The sequence below is a fragment of the Salvia splendens genome, chromosome 18 (genome assembly GCF_004379255.2).
Source record: "Salvia splendens isolate huo1 chromosome 18, SspV2, whole genome shotgun sequence".
In the NCBI taxonomy this organism is placed as follows: domain Eukaryota; kingdom Viridiplantae; phylum Streptophyta; class Magnoliopsida; order Lamiales; family Lamiaceae; genus Salvia; species Salvia splendens.
The window spans coordinates 23,279,554-23,300,615 of record NC_056049.1 but is presented as its reverse complement, the minus strand read 5'-3'; the positions used below and the strand labels follow the sequence as shown (position 1 = coordinate 23,300,615).

Sequence of the window (21,062 nt, the reverse complement as noted above, 5' to 3'; positions counted from 1 at the left end):
TCAAAATTAGATAATTTGCGATGTACCTTTCATATTCAAATGTACTATTATTACTTTAAAAATCATAATATTTGCAAACAATTATTTATGTATTTAAGTACTCCTTAGCTACAGCCAGACCAATATCAATAATCCTTAGAATAGTTCATTAAAATTTATCGAGTAAACGTTACAATCTTAATAATGGATTATTACTCCATTGATCTTTTAAGAAAACACGTTCACCAAATTGAAGAATCCTTCTTTGCATATTACCAGAAAAATCCAACTGATTGAATATTTCAAAGAAATTGAGACAAGAAAGTGGAGCCATCACACTGTTTCAATGTGACTTGTATTGTGCGTAATACTGCTAGGATTGAGCAAGTACATAAGCGTCGGCGAAGACGGACCGAACACCCCAACCGCAGAGCGACACATCGGGCAGCTCCAATGCGAACAAAGCCACATATCGATGCACGCCACGTGGAACGAGTGCGAGCACTCCGGCAGGGTCCGGAGCTCCTCGCCCTCTTCAAACTTACACAAGCAAATTGCACACATACTGTCATCCACCCCGTCCGATCCCGCGCCCTTGCTGTGCTTATGAGCCGGGAGGAGCTCCGCCACGGAGTGCTCCAGACTCACACTCATCCCTTGCTGCTGCTGCTGCTCCTCCAACGGCGGCAGCCACAGGCGGCTGGGGGGAGGCTGCGGCCGCGCATACCTTGCCGTGATGCAGTGGTAGACGGTGACGACGACCGCGGCAGACGCTGCCGCGATGAGGCAGATGATCAGCTTGAGCACGAGGCCGTTGTTTTCGTCATCTGCCATGACTTTGTTGGTGTGTTTGTTTGCGTTTGGCGACGGATATAGCAAGAATGTTACTATTTGACATTTTTTTTATGGGAAGTCACCATCTATTTGCCCGCTTCTACTATATTATTACCATTTTATTAAGATGAGATGAAATAAAACACAGAACAATGTGACAAATCTTTTCTTTGATTAAGTGAAGTAGCGACAAACAGAAAGAGACATTTGAAAAACAAGAAATATATAACATTTTAAGGGCTTAATCAGAAGGAATGGCAGCAGCAGATAATCAAATAAATCAAAAGAATCTAAGGACTATTTCATACCAAGGCTTCTGTCCAATCCACATAAGCTGGATCAGTCCAAGGAGAAGGGCGGAGGCACACATGAACCTCGTGCTCTTCAGGCCCAACACGATGCTTTGGCACGAGGATTTCGAGCATAGTCCCCGTTGAGTCCCCATACGCTTCCAGTTTGGCGTCTTCCGGGATGCGAGTTGGAAGCGAAATTTCCCTGATAAACTCCCCTTGAGGGCAGTGCTCAGGTGCTGTATCAGTCAGCTTGAATGTCCTATCTTTCCTCTTGATAATCGGCATACAACCAGTGCTCACGCATGATATCTTCACAATCCCGTGTGAGAGAGTGTTCCTCCACGTTACCTTCACCCTCTGCAGATCAGCAAACGGCATGCTGACGAGAATCAAGAATCCTTTATCATCCTCATAAATAGTTTTTGCAGCTGTCACCGGGCCATATGCACTCCTCATAACACCACCAAACTCGCTTAGCCAAGAGGGCTCGATGGCATGAATCTCCAAGATCCTGTCCTGGGAGTCGCTCGCCAAATCACAATCATCGTCACTTCCATGTGGAAAGAAGTTCTTTTTACGCTTAGCAGCAGGTGCAGCTCCCTTCAGCTCCATTACTTCCCCATTTAGATTATCCCGAGGCTTAGCTGACAGATTCAAAGCAGGACCATTGTGAAGTTTCTTGACCTGCGAATTCATATTGCCTTTCAGCTGCAAAGGTCGCTCAATCTCAAACTCCATTGTAGAGAGGTTTCTCCATGACCCAAAATCACTGGCCTCGGGAGGGATTGAGAAATTAATATCTCTCCCGGTCAGCTCCTTCCATCTCTTCCTATCTTCCTCGTCAAGTCCTGCAAGAACAGGAGATGGAACAATTTCTATGCCATGAACACACTGAGGATTAGAAAGCCCCCTATAATGCTTCCTCTGCATTCTATGAGATCGGACAAAACCCTTCTCTGCACTAAACGGAAAGGGGCGGTCTCCCTGGCGCGAATGCCCATTCATATAACTCCTCAACTGCATCTTCCCCAAAGCATTCTCCGGCCTCTCTTTAAACACCCACATATATATATTCTCCATATCATGTTGCACCAGGAAAACCTCCAGCTTCAAATCCGTCTTATCATACCCATCGCAAGCCCCATTAGCCTCCCGCGCAATCTTCCCCTTGAACTTCTCATTCAGAGCAGGTCTGAAGTAGAAACTAAAGAAGAACCACGCCCCCCAAACACTGTCAAGGCGCTTCGCGTTCGCACACTTCTTCCCAACCTTAGACACACCGTTAGCAGTGATCTCAACATCGTAGTTCTGAGGTGCAAGGCTGACCTCCAACATTTCACAAGCATCATTCCATGTATGCTGGGGAGGGGGGCTGGGCTCAGCACAGAGGGGCAGATTGATATCCGGTGGGAGATGCAAAAGGTTAACGCATCGATTAAACTCTCTCAACCTCTCATCCTGATTCGAAGAGCTTGAATCCATGGACAAGAGAGTGGATAAATGGATGCTCTCCATGGATAAGTTTGTGAGTAAATTATCCCCAATTTGCTCTTTTGTAGGCATCCTTATGCGAATGTTTCAGTGAAATCAAAAGCCCCACCTCTTTCAGCAACAATCAAGCAAAAAAGCAGCAAAAAAACATCTTACACGATTCAAATCAAACGGAAATAGTGATTTGATTTACAAGCCCTAACCCGACCAAGCTGGAGCGCACTCCTAAAATTCGAAGCTATTTCAGAATCACAGCAATCTCAATCGACGTCCAAAACAGAGACAAACGCAAACACCATCAAAATCGAATCTCAACGATTTTAGGTTAGATTTGGGTACAGCTCATTCTGCAATCGGATAAAAAGGGAAAACTTCATTGGTTGCACTAGTAGAAATCGAGAACATAAACAAATCGTAGCATAAAATCAAGAGAGAGCAGATGTGAGTACCTCAGTGACGACGAGAGAGAGAGAGGCGGTGGAATAAAGGAGGAAGATATTGAGAGAGACCTGCACCAGTTGGAACCGCCGTGTCGATAAACTGACGGCGTTAGTTGACGGTGGTGTGAAAGGGTGGCAAACGGGTCAAATAAGCCGTCTATATTCGCAAAAAGGGAATACCCATAAAATCAAAAGGAAATCGGGAAATAAATTTTAAAAAAATTGTACATATATGGATAGAGCACTCAAAATTTCAATTGATAAAAGCAAAGAATATCAAAATTAATTAATACAAATCTCCATTTTCTGATTCTAATTAACTAGGAACAAAATATAAAAATAAAAATAGAAAATCTAATGGAATTTTTGGATTTTACACTCTAGTTTTGGATATTCTTTTCATTGTTTGCTCTAATTGGCCTATTTTCTTCATTTATTTTCAATTTGTGGCCCATTTACGTGTAATTAATTAAATTAATGCACGGTTGAATCATTTATCTTGAGCTTTTTGGATAACTTTTAACTCAAAATTTCTTGAGTTATTCACCCAATTATTCACATATTTTACTAATACAAATATACAATAACACAAAGTTTCATAACTCACTTTCTTTGCATTTCTTCCTTGATACAAAACCATGCAAACTTCGAGATTTATACTATCAAATTTAAATGTAAGCCCATTTAAAAATATTGTTGCAATTAGACAATCATATAATTATTTTAGTAATTTTAGCAACCCCAGTTTCTCGTCAAAATTTCACACTTGATAACGTGAGAGAAAGCGAGAAACTTAAAATATTTTAAATCTCAAGTAAAATTCAAATAGGCAAAATTTCCAATCACCAAGCCCAGCAACGAATGTGTCATTTGAATCAAAACTAAACGCAGGTGTTCTTTAACAACGCATAGCAAGCGAAGGGAGTAGCAAATACAGAGAGAACAAAAGAGTAAAATCAGAAGCAGAAAACCATCACAACTAACGACCATCCCAGCATCTACATGTTCACTTAATCAACTTCTTCAATCTTGGGGCCTGCACCACCAGACGGGCCATCTCCACCCATGTTCATACCGCCCATATCAGCATCACCACCGGCACCCTGGTACATCTTGGCAATGATCGGATTGCAGAGGCCTTCAAGCTCCTTCATCTTATCCTCGAACTCATCAGCTTCTGCAAGCTGGTTCGCGTCCAGCCACTGGATAGCAGACTCAATAGCATCCTCGATCTTCTTCTTATCATCTGCGGGGAGCTTGGCCGCAATCTTGTCATCCTTGATGGTGTTTCTCATGTTGTAGGCGTAGTTCTCCAGAGCATTCTTTGCTTCCACCTTCTTCTTATGCTCCTCGTCCTCAGATTTGTACTTCTCGGCCTCCTGCACCATCTTCTCGATCTCTTCCTTGGACAGCCTGCCCTTGTCGTTGGTGATGGTGATCTTGTTCTTCTGGCCGGTCGTCTTGTCCTCAGCCGACACATTCAAGATGCCATTTGCATCAATGTCGAAGCACACACTGATCTGAGGTACGCCTCTCGGGGCTGGTGGGATGCCGGTGAGCTCAAACTTCCCAAGCAAGTTGTTGTCTTTCGTCCGAGTTCTTTCACCTTCATACACTTGAATCAACACACCAGGCTGGTTGTCAGAGTAGGTCGAGAAAATCTGTTCCTTCTTTGTTGGGATGGTTGTGTTCCTCGGAATCAACGTAGTCATCACACCTCCAGCAGTCTCAAGACCGAGAGACAAGGGAGTAACATCCAAAAGCAAGAGATCCTGCACCTTCTCATTGCCTTCACCGCTCAAGATTGCAGCTTGCACAGCAGCACCATAAGCTACTGCTTCATCAGGATTGATACTCTTGCAAAGCTCTTTACCATTGAAGAAGTCCTGCAGTAGCTGCTGCACCTTCGGAATCCTAGTCGAGCCACCAACGAGCACAACATCGTGGACAGTGCTCTTGTCCATCTTTGCATCCCTCAAACACTTCTCAACTGGCTCCATACACTTCCTAAACAAATCCATGTTAAGTTCTTCAAATCTCGCACGAGTAATAGTGGAATAGAAATCAATGCCTTCAAACAATGAATCAATCTCAATTGTGGTTTGGGCAGTGGAGGAGAGAGTCCTCTTCGCCCTCTCACAAGCAGTTCTCAGCCGCCTAAGAGCTCTCGGGTTGCCACTAATGTCCTTCTTGTTCTTCCTCTTGAACTCTTGAACAAAGTGATTCACCATCCTGTTATCGAAATCCTCACCACCAAGATGAGTATCACCCGCTGTAGCCTTCACCTCGAAAATGCCCTCCTCGATCGTGAGGAGTGACACATCAAACGTACCACCACCAAGATCAAAGATGAGCACATTCTTCTCACCGGTGCTGGTGGCTTTCTTATCCAGACCATACGCGATAGCTGCAGCAGTAGGCTCATTGATGATCCTCATAACATTTAGGCCAGAAATGACCCCAGCATCCTTGGTTGCCTGTCGCTGCGAATCGTTGAAGTAGGCAGGTACAGTCACAACAGCGTTCTTCACAGTGGACCCGAGATATGCCTCAGCAATCTCCTTCATCTTGTTCAGCACCATGGAAGAGATCTCCTCAGCTGAAAACTGCTTCTCTTCTCCCTTGTAGGATACTACAATCATAGGCTTGTCGGCAGGGCCAGGAATAACCTTGAATGGCCAGAGTTTCATGTCGCTCTGAACCGACGGATCAGAGAATCTACGGCCAATCAACCTCTTAGCATCTGCAAGGCGCACCAAATGCGGATATAAGCCTTCAAATTTGAATAATGATACAGATACTCTAAAGATGCCAAAAATCCATCCCTCAAATCAATACCCTACCCTACTATATGCATAATGAAGATCAAACAGAGAGAATCCCTAATTTATTCCTTTCGAAATTGATGAAATTCAAAACGTATGAAATGGCAATTTTGAAACCGGATTGTTTAGCTAAACCACAAATAGAAGCAAAGAACCTAAATCCATGAACCTAAACCTTTCAGTCACGACATAATCACAGCAGAAAATCGAAACCAAAGCAGAAATGATAAATTCAAAAGCAAAGAAACACCAACTTTTTTAATCATCAACTGGCTTTAGCTAAGAAACCCGATTATTCAGCTAAAGCACAACTTTAAAACCACAAATAGAGGCAAAGAAGTTAAATCCACTGATGGGGTGCGTACTAAACAAGCCCAACAGCAATGACGGCCCATCAGCCCGAAGCCCAAGGAAGAGTATGAGTTCGGCATTACCAAAGAGTTCGGAGGAGTTCGGCATTACCAAAGAGTTCGGCCTCAGCCTACAGCTCGGTAAAAGCCAACCAATCAAGCTCTGCTCTCAGGTCGGCATCAAGCTCTACTCTCAGATCGGCAACCAAAGCAGTTCGGTCTCAGTTTTCGACCGAACAAGGAGTTAGTGGACCCATGCAGGATTTCCACGACTTCCAACATACCCACTACCACGTGGCGTCAACTCAGGCCACGATCTTAGGCCATGACCTACACGATCTCCACGACCTAGAGTGATGATGTAAGCCACGATCTTAGTTCAATGTATAAATAGAACTTAGATCTGATAGAAAAGGGTTAGAATCTCTCTAGAGAAATAATCATATAGCAAGTCTGTGTTGTAAGCTGTAATTCGCAGATCAAGCAATACAAACCTGCCCCCATTTCTCCCCGTGGACGTAGATTTACCTCAGTAAATCGAACCACGTAAAATTCTCTGTGTCGTAATTTATTTTTACGAGCATTCATCATCATCAAAAATTCGCCGATTCATCACTGGCGCCGTCTGTGGGAAACAGAGAACCAAATTTGTGATAAAGCGAATTTTTGACCATTTTTTCAACCCAAAAAATGCATACCAGATCGCAGAGTACCCGTATTCCTGCCCGTGAGAACCAGGAGGAAGCCAATCCATCCCATAGGTCTGGAAAACAGCCTAGGGATAAATCCACCACCAGTTCTCATGGTGGAGGAACAAGCCGCTCCAAAAGCCGTCACACCGAGTCTTCCCAGCAGCCCGATTTGAACGAGGCTGTCAAGCTGTTTTTGGCTGAAAAGCAGGAGGAATTCTTAACCTTCCTGCAGAGAAGCCAAAAGCAGCCGGAGGCGAAAACGGCGGATTCTCCCTCTCCCTCCATACGAGACAGTCACTACCGCAGTAGTGTCATGTCTTCCAGAAGAAAGAATCCTCGGTACCGGAATCACAGGAGAACTCCATCTCCTCCATACCGAAGAAATGTCGGGTTCGCCATGTACGGAGCATTGAGGACTCCGTTCTCGGACGATATTACCCGAACTTCCCTACCACAGGACTACCGAACTCCGTCGATAACCTATGACGGACTCGTGGATCCTCATGATTTCTTGGGACGCTATCAATATAACATGGCGAACCAGGGTCTCAACGAGGTCCACATGTGCAAGCTGTTTCCCGAGCTGCTTATCGGGAACGCAAGAAGGTGGTTCGATAGCCTCCCCCAAGGCAGCATTAGATCCTACCGAGATCTAATGGATGCTTTCCACAGGAGGTTCTTTCAGAAAGCGGAAGCCCGAAGCACTTCGGCTCAGCTGCTTTCTATACGTCAAGGTCGCGACGAAAAGATCAGCGATTTTATGACGAGATTCCACAAGGAATGCCTACAAGTAGATAATCTCAATGATCTACTTGTCATTTCGGCATTCCAAAATGGAATCCTGCCCGGAGCTCTCTACAGAAAGCTCGTGGAGTGCGGTCCGCAAACAGCTCAAGAGATGTGGGACATTGCGGACAAGTTTTCTCGTGCCGATGAGGCAGACCGTCGAAAACGGTCTTTAGACAGCTCATCTGGAGAAGACAAAAAGAAGCCCGGTCATAGCGATCAGAGGCATCCTCGCCGAACACCTTCTCCACTAAAGGAGGGATAGCGGTCATCCGAGGTGATCGAAAAAGAGCAAGTGTGTTCGCAGATTGCGCTTAAAAGTGCCGAGCAATCAGTTCGGCACCATCAAGCATAGCAATCACAGCAGCCGGAATCAGAGGCCGGCGAAATGACCGAAGTCACACCGGAGCCGAACTCGATGGTGTACGGCACTGAAGCCGTGATTCCGGTTGAGATCGGCATATCCAGTCCCCGAACTCAATTTCTCCTCAGAAATGAATGGTGACGGACTAAGAGCCGAACTACATCTGGCCGAAGAAAGAAGAGAATTGGCGTGCATAAAAGCAGCCAAGTACAAGGAGCAAGTAGCCCGGTATTACAACCAACGGGTGAAGAAGCTGCAATTTCAAGTGGGAGATCTCGTCTTGAGAAACAACGAAGTAAGCCGAGCAGAAAAGCTGGGCGAACTCGAACCCACATGGGAAGGTCCACATCGGGTGTCAGAAGTCCTCGGCAAAGGGTCTTGCAAATTGACTCACGTCAGGAGCACAAGTACCCCGAACATGGTACGTTTCCAACCTCAAAAAGTTCCATTTGTAAGAGACAGTCCGGTCAGTCAGTCTTATGTGTTTTCTTTGTTTTTTACTTGTTCTTGTCTCTACGTGCGTTGTGTCTGTCTATGTGAGTGTCGTCTCTTACAAATATAACTGAGGTATCTCGTTCTTCAAAGGCTGATCCCCTTCTTAGAACATATACAAGCTAAACGATTGTGAGTCAAAGCTTCTAAAGAGGATACAAGACCACAGGTCAGCTTAAACAAGCAGTTCGTCCGAAACGAGCTGCAACAAGCCAACGATTGTGCGTCAAAGCTTCTAAAGAGGATACAAGACCACAGTTCAGCTTAAACAAGCAGTTCGTCCGAAACGAGCTGCAACAAGCCAACGATTGTGCGTCAAAGCTTCTAAAGAGGATACAAGACCACAATTCAGCTTAAACAAGCAGTTCGTCCGAAACGAGCTGCAACAAGCCAAAGATTGTGTGTCAAAGCTTCTAAAGAGGATACAAGACCACAATTTTGCTTAAGAATCAAGCACTTCGTCTGAAACGAACTGCAACAAAAGTCCGATTCTCGCGATAAAACTTGCCTGAATTAGGACAAGGGAAAGTCCAATCCATGCGATAAAACTCGCCGAATTAGGACGACCAAGTTCGGTCAAAGCAGTTTACCTCATAAGACCGAGGACGACCATGTCTAGTCAAAGAGGTTTACTGCATAAGACCACTTCGGTTAACTGGGAAAGTCCGATCCACGCGATAAAACTCGCCGAATTAGGACAAGGGAAAGTTCGATCCCGGCGACAAAAATCGCCAAATTAGAACACAGACTAAAGACGAGTCCGGTCAAAAGATGTTTATTTCATCAGACCAAAGACGAGTCCGGTCAAAGATGTTTATTTCATCAGACCAAAGACGAGTCCGGTCAAAGATGTTTATTTCATCAGACTAAAGACGAGTCCGGTCAAAGATGTTTATTTCATCAGACTAAAGACGAGTCCGGTCAAAAGATGTTTATTTCATCAGACCAAAGATGAGTCCGGTCAAAGATGTTTATTTCATCAGACCAAAGACGAGTCCGGTCAAAGATGTTTATTTCATCAGACCAAAGACGATTCCGGTCAAAGATGTTTATTTCATCAGACCAAAGACGAGTCCGGTCAAAGATGTTTATTTCATCAGACCAAAGACGAGTCCGGTCAAAGATGTTTATTTCATCAGACCAAAGACGAGTCCGGGCAAAGATGTTTATTTCATCAGACCAAGGACCAAGTCCGGTCAAAGAAGTTTACTTCATAAGATCAAGGACCAAGTCCGGTCAAAGAAGTTTACTTCATAAGACCGAGGACAAGTACGATGAAATTTTTTCGCTAAGCTGTAAATACAGTGTTAGAAGCGAAAACAAAATTTCATTTTCAAATCTTGTTCGGCATACAACTCCGCTACCCTACAAAATGGCGTTACGCTATTACAAAGGACTATTCTACTGTCCAGGGTTGCTAAAGTTGAGCCATCTATTCACAAAATCCTCGTGAAGCTGAGTTCGGGCGTTCCAGGCAGCTGCAGAATAAGCAGGTCGACGAGATGCTCTCATCGACCTGCCACCTCTTCTCTGAGCCCGGGAAGCCCTAGCACCTCGGCGGCGAAGAGTCTCTTCACGAAGCATTTGCCGATCTTGCTCACTCATAGTCACAACTCCTCGGCAAATTTCAGTCCGTCCCTGTCTTGACGATTCCGGTTGCTCCTGAGCCCGTTCTCGTCTTGACGTTTCCGGCTGATCCAGAGTTCGTTGTTGACTTGGAGTAGGATTTTGAACAAGGGAACCAGAGGTTTGATCTGGAGTGAGAGCATCTGTTGGCACGATATGCCGAAGGAATCTTTCTATGGAGGGGCGCCGAGAAAGAACAATGTTGTACCGAGAAGCCCAACGCCGCAGTGATGTCACAACTTGTTGGCAAGCCGAGCTCTCCAGCGCATTGTTCCTCCGGAGTACATGATATTCCTCCCACAGTTCGTCAACTCGTTCCTGAACTTCAGAGATGGTCATTCCCCCGCGCACACGGATGTAATCCTCGTACGCAGTCCTCTCAGCAATGGTCGTATTCAGCTCGGCCTCCAGATCATTCTTATCGGACTCTAAGTCCCTATTATCGGCCTCCAGCTTCATTGAACGAGCCAAGAGTTCGTCATTCTTCATCTGGTCAGCTATAGCTCTTTTCTCAGCTTCGTCTAAAGCCGAAGAGTACAGCCGCTTCCAGTGAAGTACCTCCAGCTCCTTGAGAGTTAAGAATACAAAGCAGCTACGTCAGTTCGGCATTTCAGCTTACCGAGCAGGTAGTAAACCACAGCAGGAGTAAGAGAGTACGAAAGGCTATACGAAGACACAAGAGCAGAAAGAAGAATTTTTTCATTCATAAGAAAAAAAATTTTTCTATACAAGGAGGGCTTCAAGGCCATTTTACACAAACGAAGAAACTAAACTAGGAGAAGGGAGACGAAATCATACTTCGCTAGCTTCGTCTCCACCTTCTCGGTGAGGTTCAGCTTCCTTCTCCTTATCTGCTTCAGCTTCAGCCTCTGCCTCCTTGCTCTCCCCAGCCTGCTCGGCGCCACCGTAGCCGATCTGCTGCGCCTCCTGATCGGCCTCCTTCTCCGGATGCCCGGCCCGCTCGACTTCGGCCTCCAACTCCAGCGGCTCGGCCTCACCCTCTCCGTTGTAAGTCGGAGCAGGTGAAACGGGTCCCACGGAGGCAAAGATAGCCTCCAGGTTCTCGTCCCGATCAGCTCGACAACTCCGGACTCGGTCTGCAGAAAGCAGGACCGAGGATGAAGCGAGCTCCTCAAGGAGCGGCAGATTCTGAAGCCGAGCTGCTATCTCCCGGCCGTACAGCGGCAGGACGACTTCAGGCCCCTGCTCGCCCTTATCGGTAATTAGCCTTACCAGATCACCGACAAAGGCCGAGAATTGGTGGCTCAGAAAGAGTTTCTCCACGAAAGCACGGAGACCCTCTCCTTGGGCAACCACGGCGGCAGCATCACTCCGTTTCGTCTGCTCTCGCTGGATGACGAGCTGGTTTTTGGCAAACTGAGCTTCATCCTGGGCCGAAATCCTAGCAGCTCTGGCTTTCTCAAAGTTTGCCTCAGCCTGCTCGGCCCGGTGACAAGCAGCCGCCAACTTCCTCTGCATCTCAGCATAGTCGTTCGACGCTTTGGAGAGCTCGACGGCGACGAGCTTGGAGAGCATATCGTTCCTCTGAAAATGGATAAGGAAAAAAGTCAACAGAGGGCACCAAAAATACAGGACAGAAGCCAAGCCAAAGAATCAAGAAGACAATTCACCTCGGCGAAGTCCGTGGGCCATAAAAATGGCTCACAGATATGCTCCGAAGGAGGCGCCAAGACCACGTCTTTCTCTGGCGCTCTCGGGGGCTTCTGGGTCTTCCCCTTCCTACTTGCCGAAGTCGACTCCGGCTTCTTTGGACCCGAAGAAGTCTTTTGCCTCTTCGGATTCTTCTCGGCATCAGGCGCCGAGCTGGTAGCCTTCTCTCTCTCCGGCTCCTTGGACTCCGAAGATTTTCGGGTAGCCTTGTTCAGCATGTACACTGCCAAAAAGCAAGAAAGCAAGGTTAGTTTTCTTCGTTAAAGCAGTAGAGCATAAAGATAAAGAGAAATCCTCACCCTCGGCCTCTTCGTCCGAAGACGAGATGTCGAACACGACGTCGCCCTTGACGAGCTCAGACTCCGTGTATTGTTTCCTAACTATGGGAATCTTGTTGAGCTCGCCATCGAGCTCGTCCAACGGTTCAGGCCGAGGATGACGGATAACGGACTTCGGCCCTCTCCAGGGAAAACTAGGAGCCGCAGTCCTATTATAAAAAAAGAAGCGATTTTGCCATTTCGGCCATTTGGTTTTACAAAAGGCCCTAAAAGGCTGTAAAGGGACCAAGTAAAACCAAGATCCCTTCCTTTTAAACTGGAAAAAATTAAGGATTGCCCTCAGAGACAGATCCTTATCTAGCCTACGCAGTTCGGCAGCAAAAGCCGATAAGTGCCTCCAAGAGTTCGGAGTCACCTGACCTAAAGGGAGTTGAAAAAAATCTAGCAACTCTACAAAGGCAAGGGGAAGGGGGAAACGAAGCCCGCATTCTAAGCTGGCTTCGTAGACGGTGGCGTAACCTTCCGGCGGCGAGTCCGCCCTATAAAGGTCGTCAGGAATCGCAACCTTCCCCCCAGGAAAAGAGTATTTTTCGTGAAGGGATATCACAGTATCCTTACTCAAGATACTGTGAAAATACTCTACGGTCTTCTCCCCGGATTCTTTCCGGCTAGAAGACCCCTTACCCCCTTCACCACCGCTACCAGACTCAGACGAAGAAGAAGCAGACATGGTCCTTACTCTTTGCAAAATCTGAGGAAATTTTTGAAAGCGGAAGAAAATCTTTCACGCAAAAGATAGAGAGTGCAGAAGAAGCCAATAGCAAAGGTGTTCGAATGATGAAGAAAGGCGGTATTTATCAGATTTGGAAAAGATTTCAAATCATCGCACCGTTTCATATCCCACCTTTTCAGGATTCGACGGCCGGATTTTACTGTCGCATTTAATGCCGCATTTAATGCAGTCACGCGCAGGGCACGTCCCCTGACTTCAGCCTCCCCCGTACCATTCTCAGAATGCCGAAGTGACTCACTTCGCCGAAGTGATTCACTTCGCTTTTCGGGGGGGGTAGTGATGGGGTGCGTACTAAACAAGCCCAACAGCAATGACGGCCCATCAGCCCGAAGCCCAAGGAAGAGTATGAGTTCGGCATTACCAAAGAGTTCGGAGGAGTTCGGCATTACCAAAGAGTTCGGCCTCAGCCTACAGCTCGGTAAAAGCCAACCAATCAAGCTCTGCTCTCAGGTCGGCATCAAGCTCTACTCTCAGATCGGCAACCAAAGCAGTTCGGTCTCAGTTTTCGACCGAACAAGGAGTTAGTGGACCCATGCAGGATTTCCACGACTTCCAACATACCCACTACCACGTGGCGTCAACTCAGGCCACGATCTTAGGCCATGACCTACACGACCTCCACGACCTAGAGTGATGATGTAAGCCACGATCTTAGTTCAATGTATAAATAGAACTTAGATCTGATAGAAAAGGGTTAGAATCTCTCTAGAGAAATAATCATATAGCAAGTCTGTGTTGTAAGCTGTAATTCGCAGATCAAGCAATACAAACCTGCCCCCATTTCTCCCCGTGGACGTAGATTTACCTCAGTAAATCGAACCACGTAAAATTCTCTGTGTCGTAATTTATTTTTACGAGCATTCATCATCATCAAAAATTCGCCGATTCATCATCCACCTAAACCTTACAGCTACGACATAATCACAGCAGAATAAAACTATACAGCCGTAGATCGCAGAATAGATAACTCACCGAAGACAGTATTGACAGGATTCATAGCGACTTGGTTCTTCGCCGCGTCGCCGATGAGACGCTCGGTGTCCGTGAACGCCACATACGACGGCGTGGTGCGGTTACCCTGGTCATTGGCTATGATCTCGACGCGGTCGTGCTGCCACACTCCCACGCACGAGTAGGTTGTCCCCAAATCGATACCGATTGCCGGTCCTTCGCCCTTTCCCGCCATTGATGCCGAAAACAATTACAACAGTAGAGTTAAGCAAAAATCGAAGTAAAGAAGAATGAGAGCAGAGAAATTGCAGCGATTGTTGTAAGCTTTGAATTGAATTATTGTGAAGAATCAAAAGAATACGAAGGTATATAGGCGAAAGTGGGGAGTCTGGAATATTCTTGCCTCTGCGATTTGTGTGATCACGGTTTCTTCTTTACTAATCTAGGAACTTCCAGAGATTTCTTTTATTTTTCGCGCTTTGGCACGTGTAAATCCATCATATAAAAATAAAGATATTATTTTTATTCATTCTATTTCATTCATCCCATTCAAAATAATTTATTTTTTCTTTTTAATTTACCCGATAACTCATTACTAAAAGTGAAAACATATTTTTATCTATTTTATTCACTATCTCTTTACTCTCTTCATCTTACACATACAATAAAATTGCATGAATTTTCGTTCCGTTAAAAAAAGAGTCATCTTCTTTAAAATGAATGGAGTATAAAATTAGCTAATATTTATTTATGTAACGTTTCAGCCAAATAATTATCATTACCAAATCTTTCTATTATTATATGACAGAAGAAGTATTATTATTTGTTTTATCATCCTTATATTTTTAATTTAAACCGTTTATCTTATTATATGTTGTTATAAAAAAATATATTAACATAATTATACAACATTATTTATATGTTGTTATAAATAAATTTTTAGCAATTTTTATGATAGGGATGTAATCAAATGCAAACTCTAAATATTGTAAAAACTCCAAATTACGATTTAGACTATTATAATATGTCGACAGATGACAAAATAATAGTACCAAAACATATCAATATAACATCAAAAGCAATCGACAAAGTCACATACAATGAGATCAATTAAAATATTTGATATTATAAAATTGGGAAAAATATCATGCTATACATACTCTATGTGAACACTAATCTTGTTTGACATACTTTTTATTGTTGTGTGAGTAATCTTTATTTCTTATCACAAATTATAAATGAATTAAATTTTGTTTCGAATATGCAATGTTTTTGTTTAGATTATGACTAGGGGATCATTCTTTTTTTTTATAAAGTGTATATAATGATAATATTTTTTAATTATTTACAACTTGTATTCATTAGCCGAAAATTCTTTAGTCCGTGTGTAGTACGAGTGCTAACACTAGTTAATAAAAAAATAAAGTTCAATTTGTTCGTTTCCTCTACAGCTTTAAATAAACGATTAAAACAATAAATCGAGCCTTGATTTTTTATTAATTTTATAAAATTCCCTTGTGATTTCACTTTTATTTTTATAGTACTCTTCTCAATAAATGTATAGACATGTTATACCAATGATATTCAAAATTTTAATAAAGCTCTCCTCTCTTTTTATAAAAATATATTGTTTAATTTATTCACTATGAATTACATTTATTTGCTTGGACTAATATGTGATGTAAATATATACTGGAGTAGTAAACTTTTACCTTCTCATACCTATCGTGAACTCTACTCTAGTTCCTTATTCAACAATTCAAGGTTTGAAAGAGCATCTAAACTCGTCTGCATCAATGGCGGGCGATCGGGATCGATTTAGGCACGACGTACTCGTGCATGGCAGCACAACCGCGTCGAGATCATAGCCAACGATCAGGGCAATCGCACCACACCCTCTTGTGTCGCGTGTCATCGGAGAAGCTGCCAAGAATCAAGTCGCCAGTGCTCCAACTAACACCGTCTTTGGTTGGTTTTTCTCTTCTATGCACTTCTTATCTCTTCGTTCAACCTATTTTTTCATGTTGTGTTTTTGTGTAGAAAAAAGGCAAAATGTATACAAACAATACTCTAAATATTACATTCATTAAATACTACTCCATGCATGCTAGTATAATGAACGGATGAAAATAACATTGAAAATCATAAAACTAACTGTAAGTGAAGTCCAGAAATCCTATTTTTACAAAACTAACTGTAAATGACGTATTATTTCCTACTTTGCTTCTCAGATGCAAAGAGGCTGATTGGCAGTAAATTTAGTGATCCAACGGTTCAGAGTGACATTCAAGGTCAAGCCTATGATCGTTGTAACCTGTAATAATGAGGAGAAACAGTTTTCCGCTGAGGAGATCTCTTCAATGGTGCTCTCCAAGATGAAGGTTATCTCCGAGGCCTATCTTGGTTCATCTGTCAAGAATGCAGTCATCACCGTGCCTGCTTATTTCAACGACTCTCAGCGCCAGGCCACCAAGGCTGCTGGAGACATTGCTGGCCTGAACGTTGTAAGGATAATCAATGAGCCTACTGCTGCAGCCATCGCATATGGGTCTAGATAAAGGGGGTGATGTGGCTAAGAATGTGCTGATTTTCGACCTTGGTGGTGGCACGTTCGATGTGTCTGTGGCCACAATTGAGGCGGGTATCATTGAAGTGAAGGCTATTGCCGGTGATACTCATCTTGGAGGGCAAGACTTTGACAGTAGGATGGTGAATCATTTCGTGAAAGAGTTTGAAAGGAAGAATGGAAAGGATATTAGAGAGCTATTAGGAGATTGAGGAATGCTTGTGAAAGGGCCAAGAGGATGCTTTCGTCCACTTCCCAAACTAATATTGAGATTGAATCCTTGTTTGAGGGGATTGATCTGTTTACGACTATCACTCGTGCTAGATTTAATGAACTCAACATGGATTTATTCAACATGTGTATGGAACTGGTTGAGAAATGCACGAGTGATGCAAAGATGAAGCGGAGGAGTGTGGATGAGGTGGTTCTGGTGGACAATTCCGGAGGTGCAGGAGCTGTTGAAGGATTTTTTCAATGGGAAGGAGGTGTGCAAGACCATTAACCCAGACGAAGCCGTGGCGTATGGTGCTGCAGTGCTGGCTGCCAAGTTGAGTGGTGAAGGGAATACACGGGTGAAAGAAGCAAGGCAACAGGGTGAATTCAGCCTCCATGGCTTTCCAGCAGCGCCCGGAGGTGTTGCTAAATTCAAAGTGTGTTTCGACATACATCAGAAAAGACAAGAAGAAGATGGAGGATGCTTTCGAGTCCTTCACAAAGTGGTTGGAGTCCAACAAACATGCAAAGGCTGATGTTTATGAAGACAAGATGAAGGAGCTCCACACTGTTTTCAACCCCATCCTCGCCAAGATGAAATAAGAATGAACGATGATGATTCCCCACAGATTGAAAGATTACTTTTATTTATCAGAATTACTTAAATATTTTCACTTTTTATCCTTCACAAGATTTTTGTTCATTTTCATTTAAACAGTGATGATTCCCGCGCAGTGCAGAAGTTATATTATATAGTATTGATTTTTAGTTGTAGTATGTTAGTAACTTCAGTTCTTTATATCTAAATTGAAGCTGCTTTTTTGGTACAAAACAAAATAGTATGTTGAAATCTGGATTATTTGATAAACCACAACAAAATCATTTTTGCCAAAAACATCAAAAACACCATAAAACCATCACAACAAGAACACACTTAATCGACTTCTTCAATCTTGGGGCCTGCACCTCCAGCACCAGCAGATGGGCCATCACCTCCCATGTTCATACCGCCCATATCAGCGTCACCGCCAGCGCCCTGGTACATCTTGGCGATTATTGGATTGCAGAGGCCTTCAAGCTCCTTCATCTTATCTTCGAATTCATCAGCTTCTGCAAGCTGGTTGGCGTCCAGCCACTGGATAGCAGACTCGATAGCATCTTCGATCTTCTTCTTATCGTCTGCAGGGAGCTTGGCTGCAATCTTATCATCTTTAATGGTGTTCCTCATGTTGTAAGCATAGTTCTCCAAAGCATTCTTGGCCTCCACCTTCTTCTTATGCTCCTCATCCTCGGATTTGTACTTCTTGGCCTCCTGCACCATCTTCTCAATCTCTTCCTTGGACAGCCTGCCCTTGTCGTTAGTGATGGTGATCTTGTTCTTCTGGCCGGTTGTCTTGTCCTCAGCTGAAACATTCAAGATGCCATTGGCATCAATGTCGAAGCACACACTGATCTGAGGTACACCTCTCGGGGCAGGTGGGATGCCCGTGAGCTCAAACTTCCCAAGCAAGTTGTTGTCTTTTGTCCTAGTTCTTTCACCTTCGTACACTTGGATCAACACACCAGGCTGGTTGTCGGAGTAGGTTGAGAAAATCTGTTCCTTCTTTGTTGGGATGGTTGTGTTCCTCGGAATCAACGTAGTCATCACACCTCCAGCAGTCTCAAGACCAAGAGACAAAGGAGTAACATCCAAAAGCAAGAGATCCTGCACCTTCTGATTGCCTTCACCACTCAAGATTGCAGCTTGCACAGCAGCACCATAAGCCACTGCTTCATCAGGATTGATACTCTTGCAAAGCTCTTTCCCATTAAAGAAGTCCTGCAGTAGCTGCTGCACCTTCGGAATCCTAGTCGAGCCACCAACGAGCACCACATCATGGACAGTGCTCTTGTCCATCTTTGCATCCCTCAAACACTTCTCCACCGGCTCCATACACTTCCTGAACAAATCCATGTTAAGTTCTTCAAATCTCGCGCGAGTAATGGTAGAGTAGAAATCAATTCCTTCAAATAATGAATCAATCTCAATTGTGGTTTGGGCAGTGGAAGAGAGAGTCCTCTTCGCCCTCTCACAAGCAGTTCTCAGCCTCCTAAGAGCTCTTGGGTTGCCGCTAATGTCCTTCTTGTTCTTCCTCTTGAATTCTTGAACAAAGTGATTCACCATTCTGTTATCGAAATCCTCACCACCAAGATGAGTATCACCCGCTGTAGCCTTCACCTCGAAAATGCCCTCCTCGATCGTGAGGAGTGACACATCAAACGTACCACCACCAAGGTCGAAGATGAGCACATTCTTCTCACCAGTGCTGGTGGCTTTCTTATCCAAACCATAAGCAATAGCTGCTGCAGTAGGCTCATTGATGATCCGCATAACATTTAGGCCAGAGATCACCCCGGCATCCTTGGTTGCCTGACGCTGAGAATCGTTGAAGTAAGCTGGCACAGTCACAACAGCGTTCTTCACTGTCGACCCGAGATACGCCTCCGCGATCTCCTTCATCTTGTTCAACACCATGGAAGAGATCTCCTCAGCTGAAAACTGCTTCTCCTCTCCCTTGTAGGATACCACTATCATAGGCTTGTCGGCAGGGCCGGCAATAACCTTGAATGGCCAGTGTTTCATGTCGCTCTGAACCGATGGATCAGAGAATCTACGGCCGATCAACCTCTTAGCATCTGTAAAACGCAGTAAACGCAGATATAAGCAATCACATTCACAGTTAAGTAATGATATAGATACTCCAAAAAAGCCAACAATTGAACAGTATCAATCCCTAATTTATTCCACTACACCTTCAAAATTGATGAAATTCAAAACTTACGATCCGGCAATTTTGAAAAGAAATTCACCTAAACCTTAACCTTACAGCTAGAAATTTTAAATAAGAATCAATTATTCAGCTAAATCATAACTAATAAACCGCAATAGAAGCAAAGAAGCTAAATTCACAAAGCAGAAACGATAAACACAAAATTAAACCAACAAATAGACAATACGGACGTAGATCGCAGAATAGATAACTCACCGAAGACGGTGTTGATAGGATTCATAGCGACTTGGTTCTTCGCCGCGTCGCCGATCAGCCGCTCGGTGTCCGTGAACGCCACGTACGACGGCGTGGTGCGGTTACCCTGGTCATTGGCTATGATCTCGACGCGGTCGTGCTGCCACACTCCCACGCACGAGTAGGTTGTCCCCAAATCGATACCGATTGCCGGTCCTTCGCCCTTTCCCGCCATTGATGCCGAAAACAATTAAAACAGTAGAGTTAAACAAAAGTATATAAAATTGAGAGAGAAGTGATTGTGGTGAGCTTTGAGAATTTCAAATTCCGATTGAATTGTGATGAAGAATCAAAAGAAGATAGAAGCTAAATAGCCGAAAGTGGAGGAGTCTGGAATATACTGGCTTCTACGACTACGATGTGATCACGGTTTCTTCTTTATTATTCTAGGAAGTTCTAGAGATTTCTTAGAGCATCTCCAGTAGAGATAGTCCCCCGTAGCCTAGCCATAACCTAGTCACAAACTCCACCTGCCACATTATCAGCACTAAAAACTATTTCTGTCATATCATCAGGACAAACAACTGGACAAACAATAGGTCAGCCATAGCCTAGCCACAATAAACAAAATTATAAAAAACAAATAATTAACAATCACACAAAATACGTAATTAAATTTACGACACATATACGGGAAAAATCAATAATAATATTAGAATTTTAAAAATTACATTAATTAAAAAAAGTACATTAATGACGGGCTCTCGTCATCAGCCAGTGCGACGACTCTCCGACCACCCTCTTGCCCTTACCCTTCTTCTTCTTTGGCGCGCCCCGACCCCGCCCTACTCCCCCCGTTTGAACGGGAGTGTCCGCATCCCCGAGATCTATCCCCAACTCCTCTAAAGACTCAGTGAACTGCGTCTCCGATGGGGTCGATGTGTGCAAAGAAGCAGTTAAAAAATCAAAATTGAGGTGATAGACGTTGTCCCCCCGGCATCCCCTGCATCCCCGGGTGCCATCCCGGCATTATCTGCATCCCGGGTACCCACCCCGTCATCATCTGCATCCCGGGTACCCCCTGCCCGCCCGGCATCGCCGGTCCGCCCTGCATCCCCTGCCATCCCGGCATACCACCCCCGGATGCCATCCCGGGCATCATCTGCTGCCAATGGTACATGTTGTAGTACCTGGCCATCGGACCCCATCCACTTCCCACGGGTACCGTGGGAGTTTGAGACCCGCTCGTCATTGGAGTAGACTCGTTATTGTGCTCCTTTTCGTGTTGTTGCTATTGTACAAAAATTAAGATAGAGAGAAAACTCGTTAAAACAAGTGGTGCGAATGAAAATGACGTGCAAATCGTGTATATATAGTGTTTCAAAAATAAAATAAAATAAAATAAAATATAAA

The 21,062-nt window shown here is 44.4% G+C and overlaps 3 protein-coding genes and 1 pseudogene across 3 annotated transcripts; 1 reads left to right on the top strand and 3 right to left on the bottom strand.

Annotated features, from left to right (window-relative positions):
• Window positions 1-312: 312 nt before the first annotated feature.
• Window positions 313-813, bottom strand: LOC121776948 (RING-H2 finger protein ATL52-like). The gene has a single exon (XM_042174086.1). The coding sequence runs from the start codon at window positions 811-813 to the stop codon at window positions 313-315; it is 501 nt and encodes a 166-aa protein (XP_042030020.1).
• Window positions 814-968: 155 nt separating this feature from the next.
• On the bottom strand, window positions 969-3,208 carry LOC121777058. The gene is made up of 2 exons (XM_042174184.1): window positions 3,047-3,208; window positions 969-2,944 (listed from the first exon to the last, which is right to left on the bottom strand). Exon 2 carries the CDS (start codon window positions 2,667-2,669, stop codon window positions 1,116-1,118), a length of 1,554 nt encoding a protein of 517 aa, XP_042030118.1. The 5' UTR covers window positions 2,670-2,944; window positions 3,047-3,208; the 3' UTR covers window positions 969-1,115.
• Window positions 3,209-3,872: 664 nt separating this feature from the next.
• Window positions 3,873-20,070, bottom strand: LOC121777062 (heat shock cognate 70 kDa protein 2-like). Its single transcript, XM_042174188.1, has 4 exons — window positions 19,671-20,070; window positions 18,313-19,320; window positions 13,887-14,081; window positions 3,873-5,780 (listed from the first exon to the last, which is right to left on the bottom strand). The coding sequence occupies exons 1-4, from the start codon at window positions 19,882-19,884 to the stop codon at window positions 4,048-4,050; spliced, it is 3,150 nt and encodes a 1,049-aa protein (XP_042030122.1). The 5' UTR covers window positions 19,885-20,070; the 3' UTR covers window positions 3,873-4,047.
• Window positions 16,226-17,007, top strand: LOC121777060 (annotated as a pseudogene).
• Window positions 20,071-21,062: the final 992 nt, after the last annotated feature.